This window comes from Sminthopsis crassicaudata, chromosome 3 (assembly GCF_048593235.1).
Source record: "Sminthopsis crassicaudata isolate SCR6 chromosome 3, ASM4859323v1, whole genome shotgun sequence".
NCBI lineage: Eukaryota > Metazoa > Chordata > Mammalia > Dasyuromorphia > Dasyuridae > Sminthopsis > Sminthopsis crassicaudata.
This window is the reverse complement of record NC_133619.1, coordinates 66347174-66361167: the sequence shown is the minus strand read 5'-3', so window position 1 is coordinate 66361167 and position 13994 is coordinate 66347174. Positions and strand designations below refer to the sequence as shown.

Here is a 13994-nt window from a genome sequence, read left to right as displayed (position 1 = left end):
TTAATCTGTGATTTTATTTGTGATGAAAAAAAAATCTCAAGGGAAATGACACACACTCCAAGCCTACTTAGGAATTTCACAGATATTTTGATCTGCACTATTGCAAAACACATTAAGAAAGGTCTAAAATTTGAGAAAGTCTGAAAAACTGGCTTTATCCTAGAGCAAAATTCTAGGTCTCTAGAGTAACAAAGTAAATCATGGTAAGGAAAAGCAGGGTGATATGGAGATTTTGGAGGAAAGTGTATAAATCAAAGTATCAGAAACATCTATAGCATCCATAAGTTAAGAGCACATAGCAGTCCTGACAATGACCAGTATGTCAGTGCTTAGGAAATCCTTTGCATCATTGTAGCCCTTAACAAAGAAGTAATCCCATACCAAAGATCAATCTAAACCTTGTGCCAAATATGTAGGAATACTTTTAAGTATCTTCCTAAAGTCCAGAAGGAAAAAGAAGACAGTTTGTAGTTACTAGAGGCAAAAAAACTCCATTTAAAATAATTTAAACAGAATCCCTACACAAAAGAAGGAAGTAAAAATTCCTTACGCTGCATGAGGAAATCCATTTCTTAACATGGTAATGATGTTCACAATAGACCCTCCATTATCCTTCATCCAGGACTTAAAAACTGTATAACAGAAAAAGACAGTCCAATTAAATCATTTCCAAATAGCACGGGACAATAGAATAGGGGGTGATGCTGAAATCAAGTATCTCAATTCAATCTCTGCTCTACCACTTGCTATTTAAGTGATGTTGGACAAATGACAGTTCTGAGCTTTCCATTTATCATTTATAAAATGAAGTTAGATGAAATGATCTCTAAAATCCTTCCAGGGGTAGATCTTTGATCCCAAGAATGCTGCCTGCCAAGCATGCTCTTTTTAGGATATTCAGTCACCAAATCAATACAAATTAACAAAACATTATCTGATTCTTTCACAAAAATCAGGTAGGTAGCATTTATATTGTGCTTTAAGTTTGCAAAGTATTTTACATGTTTCTTCTCATTTGATCTTTACAATTTCCTGAGCCTGTGGCATTATGTCCCCATTTTCAGATGAAGAAACTGAATTATAAATTTCATCTGTTTAAATATAAGCTCCCAGAATGTCAAGATCAGAATAAGAACTTTCTGACAGCCTAGTTCAGGGATGGCAAGCTCTCGCTTATAGACCCATCTATCCCGGCCTGCTACCCCCAGAACTTTGCTACACATATTCACTCCTATTTCTTCTTTTGCTCTATTATAGCCCTCAGGGGGATGTCAAATGGTTCTTCCCTGTACTCCTTAGGAAACTGTTGCTGGGCATAAAGACTGTTGTTCCATTAAACCTTTATTTTTATTACCTCCAGGGTAACTAATGCTATATAAGTTTACTCTTAAATCTTTCCTTAGATAAAAGCCTCTTTTTCACATTCCTGTGTCTTTTTTCTGATGTCTGACAGGTTACAGTTTAAATCATCATGCCAAATATGATTTGGGGGAAGTCTTCCAAGTTCATTGGCTGAGGATCAGTCTGTGTGAAAATATTCAGGAAAGCTGCAAGATGATGAAATTTTAGCTATTCAGGAAGGCCAGCTATTAAAGTGTAGAGAGATTTCAATGTACATCAATGTAGGAAATATTCACATTTAGAAAGTCAAAGCTCTTTAAGAATTAAGCCTTGCAATGCAAGAAATAGAGAGATTTATCATTTCCAAAAGAAAAAAAAAACAGGATCTTTGAGTGTTTACCATCCCTACCTTCTTTGCAAAGGTAGAAGGTACCAGTCAGGTTGGTTTCAACCACAGCATTCCAGCCCTTTGAAGTGATGAGTTCAGTAGGAGATAAGAATTGGCCGCCTCCATTATTCACCAGGAAATTGATCTTACCATGCACATATAATGTTGATTTAACCAAATTGTTGACCTAAAACAACCACAAGAAAGTGAATTGGTCGATGAGCACAGATTGTTACTGGTGACCCACTAATAAAGTATAGCATGACTATTGTTCCTCCACAATGGTGTTCTAATCATTCAAACATCAGATGGAACAAAGTACTAACAGTTCACCAACTTGTCAAGACAGATAAGTCCATGAAGAGCAATTACTCAGTTTCATACTAATGATTAGCCAGATTCTAAACATCCAGAAAGTAAAGCAGATTTTGAGTTGATACTTGAAGAAATACGGGGAAGATAAAAATTTGAAGGGATGAGGAGAAGAGTATTCTAAGCATGAAAAATATTCTGATAGAAGATGGGGGTTTGTTGTAGACAGAAAATGCCATCTGCATCCAAAAAAAGAACTAAGAAGACTGACATAAATCAACACATGCTATTTTCACTTCTTTTTTGTTTTTTGTTTTTTTAAATTTCTCCCATGATTTTTCCCTTTTGCTCTGATTTTTCTTTCCCAACATGATTCATAAAGCAATATGCATTAAAAATAAGAAACATATTAAAAAAAGAAGATGGGGGGGTTTGTCTTGGGAGAAACAGTGGTCCAGTATAGGTGTATCATAGAGTTAGTGGAAGGGAATTAAAAGGGTAGAAGGCCTGGAAAGGTAGAAAGGGGTAGGTAATTATAAAGAGCTTTGAGAGCCAAACAAATTTACTTTGTTTTTGGAGGCAATTGGAATTTACTGAATAGGTGACTGACATTGCACTATAAGTAAATTATTTTGGTAAGCAAAACCAATGTGTGGAGAGCAGACAAAAGTAGGTGCAGCCACTTAGGTAAGGATTCAATAGAGCCAAGTCGTGTGAACGAAGAGCTTTCTTTTGACAGTCCACATTTGGAATTTGGGAAATAAACTCATTAATCTCTTTGTGTTGATAATTTTTCATTTTCTTTTTCTTCAATTTTCTTATGCCATTCCTCTTAGAACATTTGACTAACTAAAACCTGTTTCCTGCTAATATTAAACTCCTTCGTATAAAATAAAAAAATAAAAATAAAAAATAAAAAATAAAAAGGATACCTTGAATGGTAGTTTTAAGTGAAGACTTTTTTCATTTTAGTGATAAAAAAACCAAAAGAGAAAAAAAAGACTATAAGAATTTCCTTGATACTAAACCTTTATGTAAATTCCCTCCCCTCAGTAATCCCATTTGATTTCTTTAAAAGGTAACCTTATAGTTGCATAATTGTTGGATTTTTACAAATTCAATGGTTAAATCTATTTCTTAATCTGTTTACTAACTTATTCTTAGTTTTATCAACCTTAATTGAAGGAAGCATGAGATATTGAATCTGGTTTGTATGATTTTAAAAAGTCACGAAAGTTATTATTATTATTTTTTCCCCCTGAGGCTGGGGTTAAGTGATTTGCCCAGGGTCACACAGCTAGGAAGTAAGTGTCTGAGAGCAGATTTGAACTCAGGTCCTCCTGAATTCAAGGCTGGTGCTCTATCCACTGCGGCACCTAGCTGCCCCTATATGTATTTTTTAATCTTTCTATTTCTCTAATATAATTTCCTCTATAATGGTTTAGTTAGGAATTCCAACCTTTTTTTTTTAATTGTATTTTTTCCAATTACATGTGAAGACAATTTTAAACATTCCATTTTTAAAGCTATTTTGAAATGCCAAATTTTCTCCTTCCCTCCCTCACCAATTCCTCCCTAAATTGATAAGTAATTTGATATACATTATATAAAACATTTCCATAGTAAAAGAACCATGAAAAAAAAAAGTTAAAATAGTATGCTTTCATCTGCATTCATACCAAATCAGATCTTTCTCTGTGGATAGTATTTTCCATGAATCCTTTGTAAATGTCTTGAATGACAATATTGCTGAGAAGAGCTAAGTTGTTTGTAACTTATAATTGCACAATTTTGCTGATAATGTGTACTTGTGATTAATGTGTAATTTCTCCTGGTTCTGCTCATTTCACCTTGCATTAATTCAAGGAAGTCTTTCCAGGTTTTCCTGAAATCTGCATCCTCATCCTTTCTTATAGAACAATAGTATTTCATTACATTCTGTTCATTACACTGTAAATTCATATACATTACAACTCATTCAGGCATTTCCCAATTGATGAGCATCCTCTCAATTGCTAATTCTTTTCTACCACAAAAGGAACTGTTATAAATATTTTTGCACATGTAGATCCTTTTTTCCTTTTTTTTTTTTGGATTTCTTTGGGATATAAACTTAATAGTGGTATTGCTGCATCAGAGGTTATGCACAATATAATTGCCCTTTGGACATAGGGAAACCAATCTTTGTTCAGGATTATTTTAATGAATCCTAAATCTGTACATATACACAATAAAATCTAGGTTTTTGCTTTTACAAGTTTCATGTTGCAATAGATTTATTAAGCAGTAGCTACTTAGCAAACAAAGTCAATGGGGTAGAGGGTAAATATTTCTCATTCAACATCTCCAAGGGATTCTTTGACTTTTGCCTCCAAAATGAGAATTTTCTAGTGGTTGCTCTGGATACTGAAGTAAAAAGAACTGTTCTGTATAAACTGAAACTGGGTGAAGCTAGGTCCTATTAGTGTCAATAGTGGATCCTTTTCAAAATTCATATTTCAATTAGGTTGGGACCAATTACCATATTTTATGTAATTATAATTTCAAATAGTACAAAACTAATCATAACACAGGTTTTTTTGGTTGTTTTTTGTTGTTGTTGTTGCTGTTTTTGTTGAGGCATTTGGGGTTAAGTGGCTTGCCCAGGGTCATGCAGCTAGGAAGTGTGAAGTCAAATTTGAACTCTGGTCCTCCTGACATCAGGGCTGTGATCAATCCACTGTGCCATATAGCTGCCCCTTCATTATAGTTTTCAACTAAAAAAAAAACAATACTGCAGAATACAACAAATGAACAAAACAAAACAAAAACATTAGCTTCACTGCAGGGATGTATGTAGCCAGGACAAGATCCAATTCTATGGCACCATAAATTTCAGAGTACACAACAATTAGTCTTTATGGCTAACAATAATTACAAATCTAAGAATATTTATAAGAATGTTGGTAGAATGTCTTTTAGCTAACAAATAGGATTCTCCTAATTCTATGAAGCTGAAATCCCAAATAAGCTCAGCTTTCATTATCTTTGACATGGAAACTGTACACCCATATTTGAGGATGGATTGTAAAGGACTGGATTGGTTGTCAAACAAGAGCTGAAAGAGGAAATAAAACCACAAAAGTTCTTCCTCTTCCCCTTCTTCCCATTCCTCTTAGTGTCTCCTATTTGCCCTTTGATTTACTAGAAAGTGGCAAACAGGAGTATTTGGTTGTATGAATTCTGGAAGTTGTATTTTTCTTTCCTTTAATATCACAATATTATACCATACAATTAATGTGGCAAAAAGGGAGAGGGGAGGGTTGAAAACAGGTTTTTCAGTTGATGTAACTAGTTTGGGTTTCCAATGAGACAGTTTCCTAACCAATATTATTCAGCTTCTTGTGTTGTAGAGATGTAAAAAAGAATTAAGTACTTAAAAGGGATTTTTAAGTCCATTTACACATAGGTAATTTAGACTTAATATGCAGCAGCAGAGTTAAATGCTCCCCTTCATAATTTGTGAGATCTATAGTGAGATCCATTTGGATGGTTGGTTTTAAACATGAACTTAGTGTATTGGTTTAGTAACAAAATATTAATTTATTGATAATAAAATAATAACAATAAATAAGACAAGCAAAACACTCAAGGCCTAAGAAGGCAGGAATGTGTTTAGTGTAAGTTTTGTAGTAATAATTTGATTATAATTGGTTTGGTTTTTGAAACTTGAGATGGGGCAATAAAAATTAAGCAAGTGATCAGTTTTTCATAGTTAAAATAGAGGACTATATGCCTTTGGATGTTTCAGTATTTCCTGGCATTGAATTTGTATTTGTGCTAACAGAAATACTGATTTTTTGGGGGGAATAATCTTTTAGTTTGTAGTTCAGAGCAGATGTTATACATAGAGATCTGAATCAGTTTAATCTAGACCATTTATCATTCCATCCTTTTTTCTCTCTGCATTTCAAGTGAGATTTTCAGATGAACTGTTGAACTTTGGATAAAAATCCAATTCTCAATACCTGAATAGCTTAGGCAGAAAATAGAGATGACTGATATTAACACTGAGAGTTTTTCCATATAAAATTTGGAAAAAAACAGAAATGTTTAAATTTGGTGAAGTGACAGATAACTTCTGTTTGAAACAACACTACAAATCTCACCACAAAAGGTGGTGCCCACATTAGCACAGCCCACATTAATCCCAAACTGGGTTGGTTGTTGCCATTTCAAAGACACAGTAAAGAGAAGAAGACAATCAATGCTGAGTGGAAGTCTTTTAATGCATGAAACATTTAGTCCTCTCTTATCCCCTATCTTGATATGTGTGAAATATACTTTAGTACGTTCACATTACAGGAGTCAGATTTCTTATCTGGAAAAAGACCTCTATACATAATTCTTTCCTTTGAAAAGACACTGAAGAAGGGGGAACTGTTGAACTTTGGAGAAAAACTCAATTTCTTTTTTGGTGTTATGGAAACACTGATTTCAACATATAATTAGGAGTTAATTGTCTTAAATGTTTATTTTCATTTTTCAGTAAGACCAACACTGTAACTAAAGTTATTAGAAAAATATTCTCATCTATTAAAAAAAAGGGTGGTGCTAGATGAGTCTTTAGGGGGGAAGGGAAGAAAGGAGAAGTGAAAAGAGCAAATAGAAGGCTATTGAATTAGTGTGGTGAGAAGTGAGGTGAAGCAATCTTGGGCAGAAAGGAGACATATAGGAGAAATGTGAATGTTGAAAGGCAAGATTTGATAATGGATTGATTAAGTCAAGTGTGAATGATGGTTATAGGGATGAATAAAGAATGATTAGACAAGTAAAAGAACTGTTGCATTTTTATTTTTACATCCCAAGAATTTAGCATAATATTTACACATAGTAAACATTTAACGTTTTTTGGATTTGTGTTGACAACGTTATGCTCATAAAGACAAGAAAGTGCATTACAGAAAGATTTTTTAAAGAAGTTTTGAACAAAAGTACTTATGATTAATCAACAATTTCCCAAGCCTTATTTTTTTTACTAACCAGGAGTACATTATATCAAGGAAAAATATATTAAAGAAGTATTTAAAATCATACTGCTATATCAACATAATTTTCATAAATTTTAGAGAAAGAAAAATTAAATGTATTTGTTTTACCTCTTCTTCTTTTCGAATATTGCACTGGATTGGAGTAACAATGGCTGTATTGGAGGGCAGGCGCTCAGCATTCAACTCTTCTGCTGTAGATTTTAATCTATCAAAATTACGGGAGGCGATAACTACATTACATTCTGGCAAGAATACCAAACCAAAAAAAAAAAAAAACAATCTTATTAGAAAATAAAATAAAACAGATTTTAAAAAACAATAATTTCAGCTATTTCTATTATTTTTGCCAGTAATAAAATACATTTGTTTCAGTGACTGCATTTGGATACTCCATTAACAGATCAAAACCCTCTTAAAGTTTTTATCCTCATTCTACATAATTCTTTTTTGTCTTTCCATAAACCCATTGTATTATTGAATGTCCTACAAGAATTCACAAAGACAGGAAAGACCTGGACATCTCTAATTCAGCAGTGATAATGATCTTCCTCATCCCTCAAATCTAATATGTTCCTGCAGAATGTATAATACAAGTTGTAAATAATTTCTTCTGCTCAATTGTTCAACGTGTATTTGACTGGTCCTATAGCACAAATTTCTTCAGATAATTGACACTTACCTATGTCATGTGTTTTATTACCATATAGCTATAGTCATAATATAGCTTGTTGATGTGTTTGTATACTTTTGCTATATAAGACAGGAGTTCTTAACCTTTTTTCTCATGGTTCCTCTTTTGGCAGTCTGGTGAAGATCAATGACCCCTTCTTAGGATAACTTTTTTAAATGCATAAAATAAATTCATAGGACTACAAAGGAAGCTAATTATATTAGCATACATTTATCAAAATGTTTGAAAGACATGTTCATAGAACCCCCAAAATCTATCCATGAACCTTTTGGGATCTGTTGGCCAACTGCTGTAAAGAAAATCTTTGTTGAATGCAAACAGTTTTTGGGATAATGCCTATCCTAGAATTGATACTTAAAAATAGATTGATTAAATAAGAACATAGCCTTAATCTCACACTATAGTTTTTAGCTCAAGAATATTCTTTTCTCCTTTTAATCAACAAGCATTTTTATTAAGGAGTTGCTACTTGTAAGGCAAAAAAGGTAGTATGGTACAGTAGATAAAAGGCCAGCTTTGGAATCAAGAAAATTTGAATTGAAGTCTCTTCTCTGACACCTGCTGGCTGTGTGACCATGGATATCACTTTACCTTTCATTGCCACAAATAACTCTCGGAAGCTCTCAATTACAGAGAGAGGAGCTGGGAATTTCCATATCAGAATTTCCTAAACTGAAGAAATCCCAGGTCAGAGCAAAAAAGGGGGGAAAAAGTGCATAAGATACTGGTAATTACATGAAAGAAAAATAACAATCTCTGATTTCATTGAGTTTATATGCTAAAAAGATAAGATCTTTACAGAGATAATTATTAATTTTATCTGTGACAAGTGCAAAGAAAAAATCCAGACAATAGATTGTAAGAAATTTGAGGGTGGGATCCCTTCCAGCTGGATTGGCTAAAAGAAGTCTTCTTCATGGGAGAGGAAGGATTCCAGCAGATGGAGCTAGGGAGAAAATTCATGCCCTATCTGAGGAATGGTCTGCATGAATGAGTAAAGACAGGAGAGACCAGGACAAGGTGGAAGAACAGCTGCCTAGGAGGGCCAACATATAAAATACCTAAATTGGAACGAAGATAAATGAGATCAGAATGGTAATTTGGGGACAAAATATAAAGAATTCTGAATGCAGTAGGGCTAATACACACATATTATCATAAATGCCAAGAGAAGTTACTAAAATTTTTGAGAGGAAAACTCAGATGTAAAGACAAAAAAAAAAAAAAAAAAAAAAACCATGATTTTGGCAGGTGTTTAAAAGAATGGAGTGATTAAAGAAAAGAATGGAGACAGTTTACAGTTCAGGGAAAAAATTATAAAGTCTTGAATAAGGGTGGCAAGATAGTTAATAGAGTTGGGGAGATGGACTGAGAAATATTTCATGGGGAGATAGATAATGCTTCTCAATGCTAAATGAGAGGGAAGAAATAATTATTGCCTGAAGTTTCAAACCAGGTAGATAGTGATATCATTAACAGAACTAGGAACATTGGAAAGGAGGCAGATTGGAAGAAGTTGAGTAGGCTGAATTCAGATTTGAATATGTTGAGTTAGAAATACTAATGGGACTTACGTTCATAAAGGACTCAGAAAGAGATGGAAATGTAAACCAGAGACTCAAGGAAGAGAGGAGCATCGATAGTTTGGAGTCATCCACAAAAAGGTCATAATTGAATACAAGGGAGAATTGTGGATAAAAACCACAAGGGAAGAATAAAGAGATAGAATAGAAGCCCAGAGAATAACCTTTGAGTATCCCCAATATTGTGGGACTGGAGAAATGAACCAGTAGAGTATAGGAGTGGTTGTAAAGCTCATTTATCTTTATATATAATCCAGTTCTTTTCACAGCGTAGGGTCACTTAATTGACTGACTAAAGGGAAATAGTTAGAATATAATAATTGGAATTTATATAAATTTTACAAAGGTTACCCTTTACCTCTGTTATCTCATTTGAAACTCATAACATTGAGGTAGGTATTATAGATATTTTTATTCCTATTTTATAGATGAAGAAACTGAGGTCCAGATAAGATAAGTGACTGATCCATGGTCACATGGCCAGTATGTTTTGAGATCTCCTTTTCTAAGAGTTCAGAATACATTTTTTTTAAAAATTGAACTAAACCTTCTCATCTTTCATGATCAAGATCTAAGATCAGTTGACCAGGTTTTACTGAAACCTTTGTTTCTCATTTATTAAATGAAATCATGCTAGATTATTTCTAAGGTATCTTCCAGCTTCAACTCCATGAGCCTCTAATTTTTAAGCTAATTAATTTGGAATAAAATTGTCATTTCCTCCCCCAATTCATTTTACAGATCAGGAAACCAAGGCAAACAGGCTTAAGTGATTTATAAGTCTTTGTGGCTCTAGGATCTTTCTATCCATTGTATCACCTAATTGCGTTGATTTCTTTAGAGATGAGCAGGGGGGAAAAAAAAGAAATAATACAATGAATATAATGTCAAGCATGCTGAGGGATGATATAGTACCAAGAAAGGTGACATCATGTCATCTACTCTGCTACACTTAGAATGCTGTTTTAAATTCTATTTTCCTCATTTATGTCCTGACCCTTTCCTCATTTTCCTCTCAGCCCCTTTTACATCTTCTAAAGTTGTTGTTTTTGCCATTGTTGTTCATCCTTCCTTCTAGAAGAAGGACATCAAGTGAATAGGATTTGAGTGAATGAGGACTATGCAAGTTTACTAGCCTCATTTTCTCCTCTGGAATCATCTGGATCCAATGGCCAGATAACTATCAGAATGACTGAAGAAGACCCCAGATGCAGTGAGAGACCCTGCTGGCCTTTTTAAGCTGAGATCTTTAACCATCTCAGTTTGACTGAGGCAATAGCTCTTCACTGATTAAGGCTTGATAAGAATTGAGGCAAAGAATCACCTTTTTTGCCTCATCATAAAGAAACAAAGGAATATATATATATATATATATGTATATATATGCATACATATATGTGCATACATACATATATATTAAAGTTTGCAAAGCATTTTTAAAAATATTCTGTCACTTGATCTTCACAAAAACTCTGACATATGAAAGCTAGAAGTATTTTTTTTGCATTTTTCAAAGGAAAAAACTGAAAGTGAAGTTAAGTGGCTTGCTTTATACTTACAATGCAGCAATTAAGTGTAAACTATGATTGAAAGCCTCCTTACATTGACTCCAAGTCATTACTAATTCTCTGATCCCAGATAGGAATCACAATCATTTTGCAACATTTTTATGAACAAATAATATAAGAACCATCCTCACCCCCAACCATCTGGCTACCTAATAATAGAAAGTCCCTAACTGCTTAAAAAAGAAATATAATATAATGAATATTGCAAGAACCCAGTAAACTCTAATGGTCTGACTCACTGTTTCAGTTACTACTTATTGTTCCTAGATAAGAGATAGCTGAAGTCAGGTCTCAAAGGTTACCTCAATACTGCAGTTTGTCTAAAGCGACCACTTTCACAATTGTTAATGTATTTGGTTACCTACTTTTATCTTTGTTTATCCACAGCGAATGTCTTCTCATTCCAGTAACAAACTGACTAGCTACTTATCAAATATTTCCCAGAAGCCTTCCCATCCCTCCCTTGAATGCTGTTCCTTTTCTCTACTGCTCTTTCTACTGTAAAACTTATTGCCAATTCATCCTAAATTGGGGGCTAAATATTGCTTTGTAGTTCTGGACTCTAGGCCTGAAATGTTATAAAAAGCACATTTTTTGATCTAAGAAACTGATGTTGCCATCAGCAGTTTTTCCTTAGCTTGCTAATACAATTCCCTGTTTTCAGTGTGTTTCTCCCAGAGGTTCTATTCCTCTCAGTAGAGCAAATTCCCCACACCTGACAACCACTACTTTGTCCCTAGTGTCACCTCCAGGACCTGACCCTTATCCCCAGCTGCCCTCCAACCCCTCCCTGATTCTACTTTTTGATAGCTGAGTTCCTGCCGGTCTTACTATAAGCCTATCCTAGTCCTCTTATTGGTCCTCTCAATCTTCATCCACTTTCCCTCTCCGAACGTCTTCTTCAGACTTTTTTCCACAATGACCACAGGAGCCCCTTTTTCTCTCCTCACATTATATCCTCAGTTCCTCTCCCACATCACCCTAAGCCCTTCTCCCCATTCCCCGCACTCTCGTTCCTAGTATCCCACCAGCTGCTAGCCTTCTGCCCGTATCCTTTTGCCTCAGAGCCTTCTTTCTCCCCCGTCTCTCCTCGAGGGTCCGCTCTGTCTCTTTCGCTCTCAGCATCCCTCAATCTGCCCCAGCATCTCCCAGGATCCTCTGCCCCTCCTGCTCGGTGTCCCCAGTTCTGCCCCCTCCCCTGCACCCCGGGCCGGGCCGGGCACACAGACACACCTAGGTGCAGCAGTTCGCTGGCTATGGCCTTGCCGATGCCAGTGCCGCCGCCGGTGACGATAGCCACTTGGTTCCGCAACAACCCCGCAGCCAGGCAGCTCTTGATCCCCGCCACTGTCCCCATGGCCTGCGTTGTCTCTGACCCACAGAGCGATGGCTCCCAGGCCCACGGACAGACAGGCAGAGCAACCGACCCACAGCAACCGGGCAGTCTGCCCACCCTCCCAGGCGAACTTTTTATTCTCACCTGCTCAATCCCCAGAAGTTCTGGGGTTGGCTGAAAATGTTGAGATAATATCAAATGTCCGCGGGTGGAGGAGGACCACCCACTTACCACCCACTTATGTACCTAGTGATCGCCGCCCAGACGCCATCTGAAAGGTCTATTAATCTTGGTGGGGAAAGCGAGGTGACTTACGCAATCCCTGCATATATTCCTCAGTCACAGACAGCCACTGGCGACAGATTGGTTTGTTTGTGTTTTTAACTTTAATGCCAAATGAAAAAAAGATGATGAAAGTATTTCAAGATTTCCTTAAGCCAGCACCTTTCTGCCTACACACACAGGGGAGAAAAGAAGTGGAGGGTGAAAGATTCAGCAGAGCCAGAGATGAAACATATTCTAGCTTCTTGATAAGGAATCATTCTAATTTTTAAAAAGTGTGTGTGTGGGGAAACCATGCTGGAGAATTTCCATCTCTGCAAGTATGGGAGATGGTGGTGGGAGAAATATCCTTATTTATGCTTTGGCAATCAATGCAAGAGGGCTGGACAAGGCTGCAGCTCAATTTTTTCCTGGGTATTTTGTGTTGAGTTGAATGTTGCATTATATGATTCTTCTCTTTATATTGTTCATCTTGCTTCATTCATGCAATATGGCTGGTTTGCAAATAAATTTGATGTGGTTTTTACTTGAAAATTTGGCAGGGCTTTGAGATGTGTCTAAGTGATGTCTTTCCTGTATATAGCTGGAAAAGAAAGCATATTTATAATTGTTGTATGTTTCTGAAAAGGGGTGCGGGTCTGAACTGGAATACAAGGGGAAATATAGATTACATAAAAACAAAATATATATCACTACAAATCTTTTTTTTTTTTTTAGGTTGTACATGCACAAACATGTTAAACATTTCTACATTAATTTTGTTGTGAAATAAGACTCAGAACAAAATGGAAAATCCATAAGGAAAAAAAAAAGCAAAAATAGTATGTTTTCTTCTGTATTCTGCCTCCATAATTTTCTAGATGTCGTTAGCATTTTCAATCCTTAGTCCCTTGGAACTATATTGGATCGCTGAATGAAAAAGAGCTAAACTATCATATTTGGTTGCTGTTACTAAGTACAGTGATTTGGTTCTACTCATTTGACTCAGCATCAGTTTATGTAACTCTGGGTATTTCTGAAATCTGCCTGCTTATTATTTCATATACAGCAATAATATTCCATGACATTCATATACTACAACATATTCAGCTATTCCCCAATTGATGAGCATCTCTATAATCCAATTCCTTGCTACCACAAAGAGATGTTGTGAATATTTTTTTACATATTGGTCCTATTTCCATTTTTGTATTATCTTTTTGGGATATAGACCAAGTAGTAGCATGGTTCAATAAAAGGATACGTACATATATATGTATATGTATGTATAGTTTTATAGCCCTTGGGGATAGTTCCAAATTGCTCTCCAGAATTGTAGGATTAGTTTACAACTCCACCAACAATGCATTAATATTCCAGTTTTCCCACATCTTCTCCTATATTTATAATTTTTCTTTTCTGTCATTTTAGTTAATCTGATGGGTATGAAATGGAGTGGAGGACTGAAGATAGTGAGGGAACTC

General features: G+C 35.4%; 1 protein-coding gene across 4 annotated transcripts in view; it reads right to left on the bottom strand.

The window, feature by feature from the left end:
• LOC141560506 (peroxisomal trans-2-enoyl-CoA reductase-like) overlaps positions 1–12569 on the bottom strand; it is a 34074-nt gene extending 21505 nt beyond the window's left edge. For 2 of the 4 annotated variants that reach the window (XM_074298745.1, XM_074298746.1), the window contains exons 1-4: positions 12147–12411; positions 7180–7313; positions 1751–1916; positions 551–632 (exon numbers count right to left, since the gene is read on the bottom strand). In XM_074298745.1, coding sequence (XP_074154846.1) covers positions 551–632; positions 1751–1916; positions 7180–7313; positions 12147–12270 — 506 coding nt within the window. In that variant the 5' untranslated portion in view covers positions 12271–12411. Of the gene's footprint in view, positions 1–550; positions 633–1750; positions 1917–7179; positions 7314–12146; positions 12414–12495 lie in introns of those variants that run through there. The other 2 variants (XM_074298747.1, XM_074298748.1) reach the window with 2 other exon arrangements.
• Between the last annotated feature and the right edge of the window lie 1425 nt (positions 12570–13994).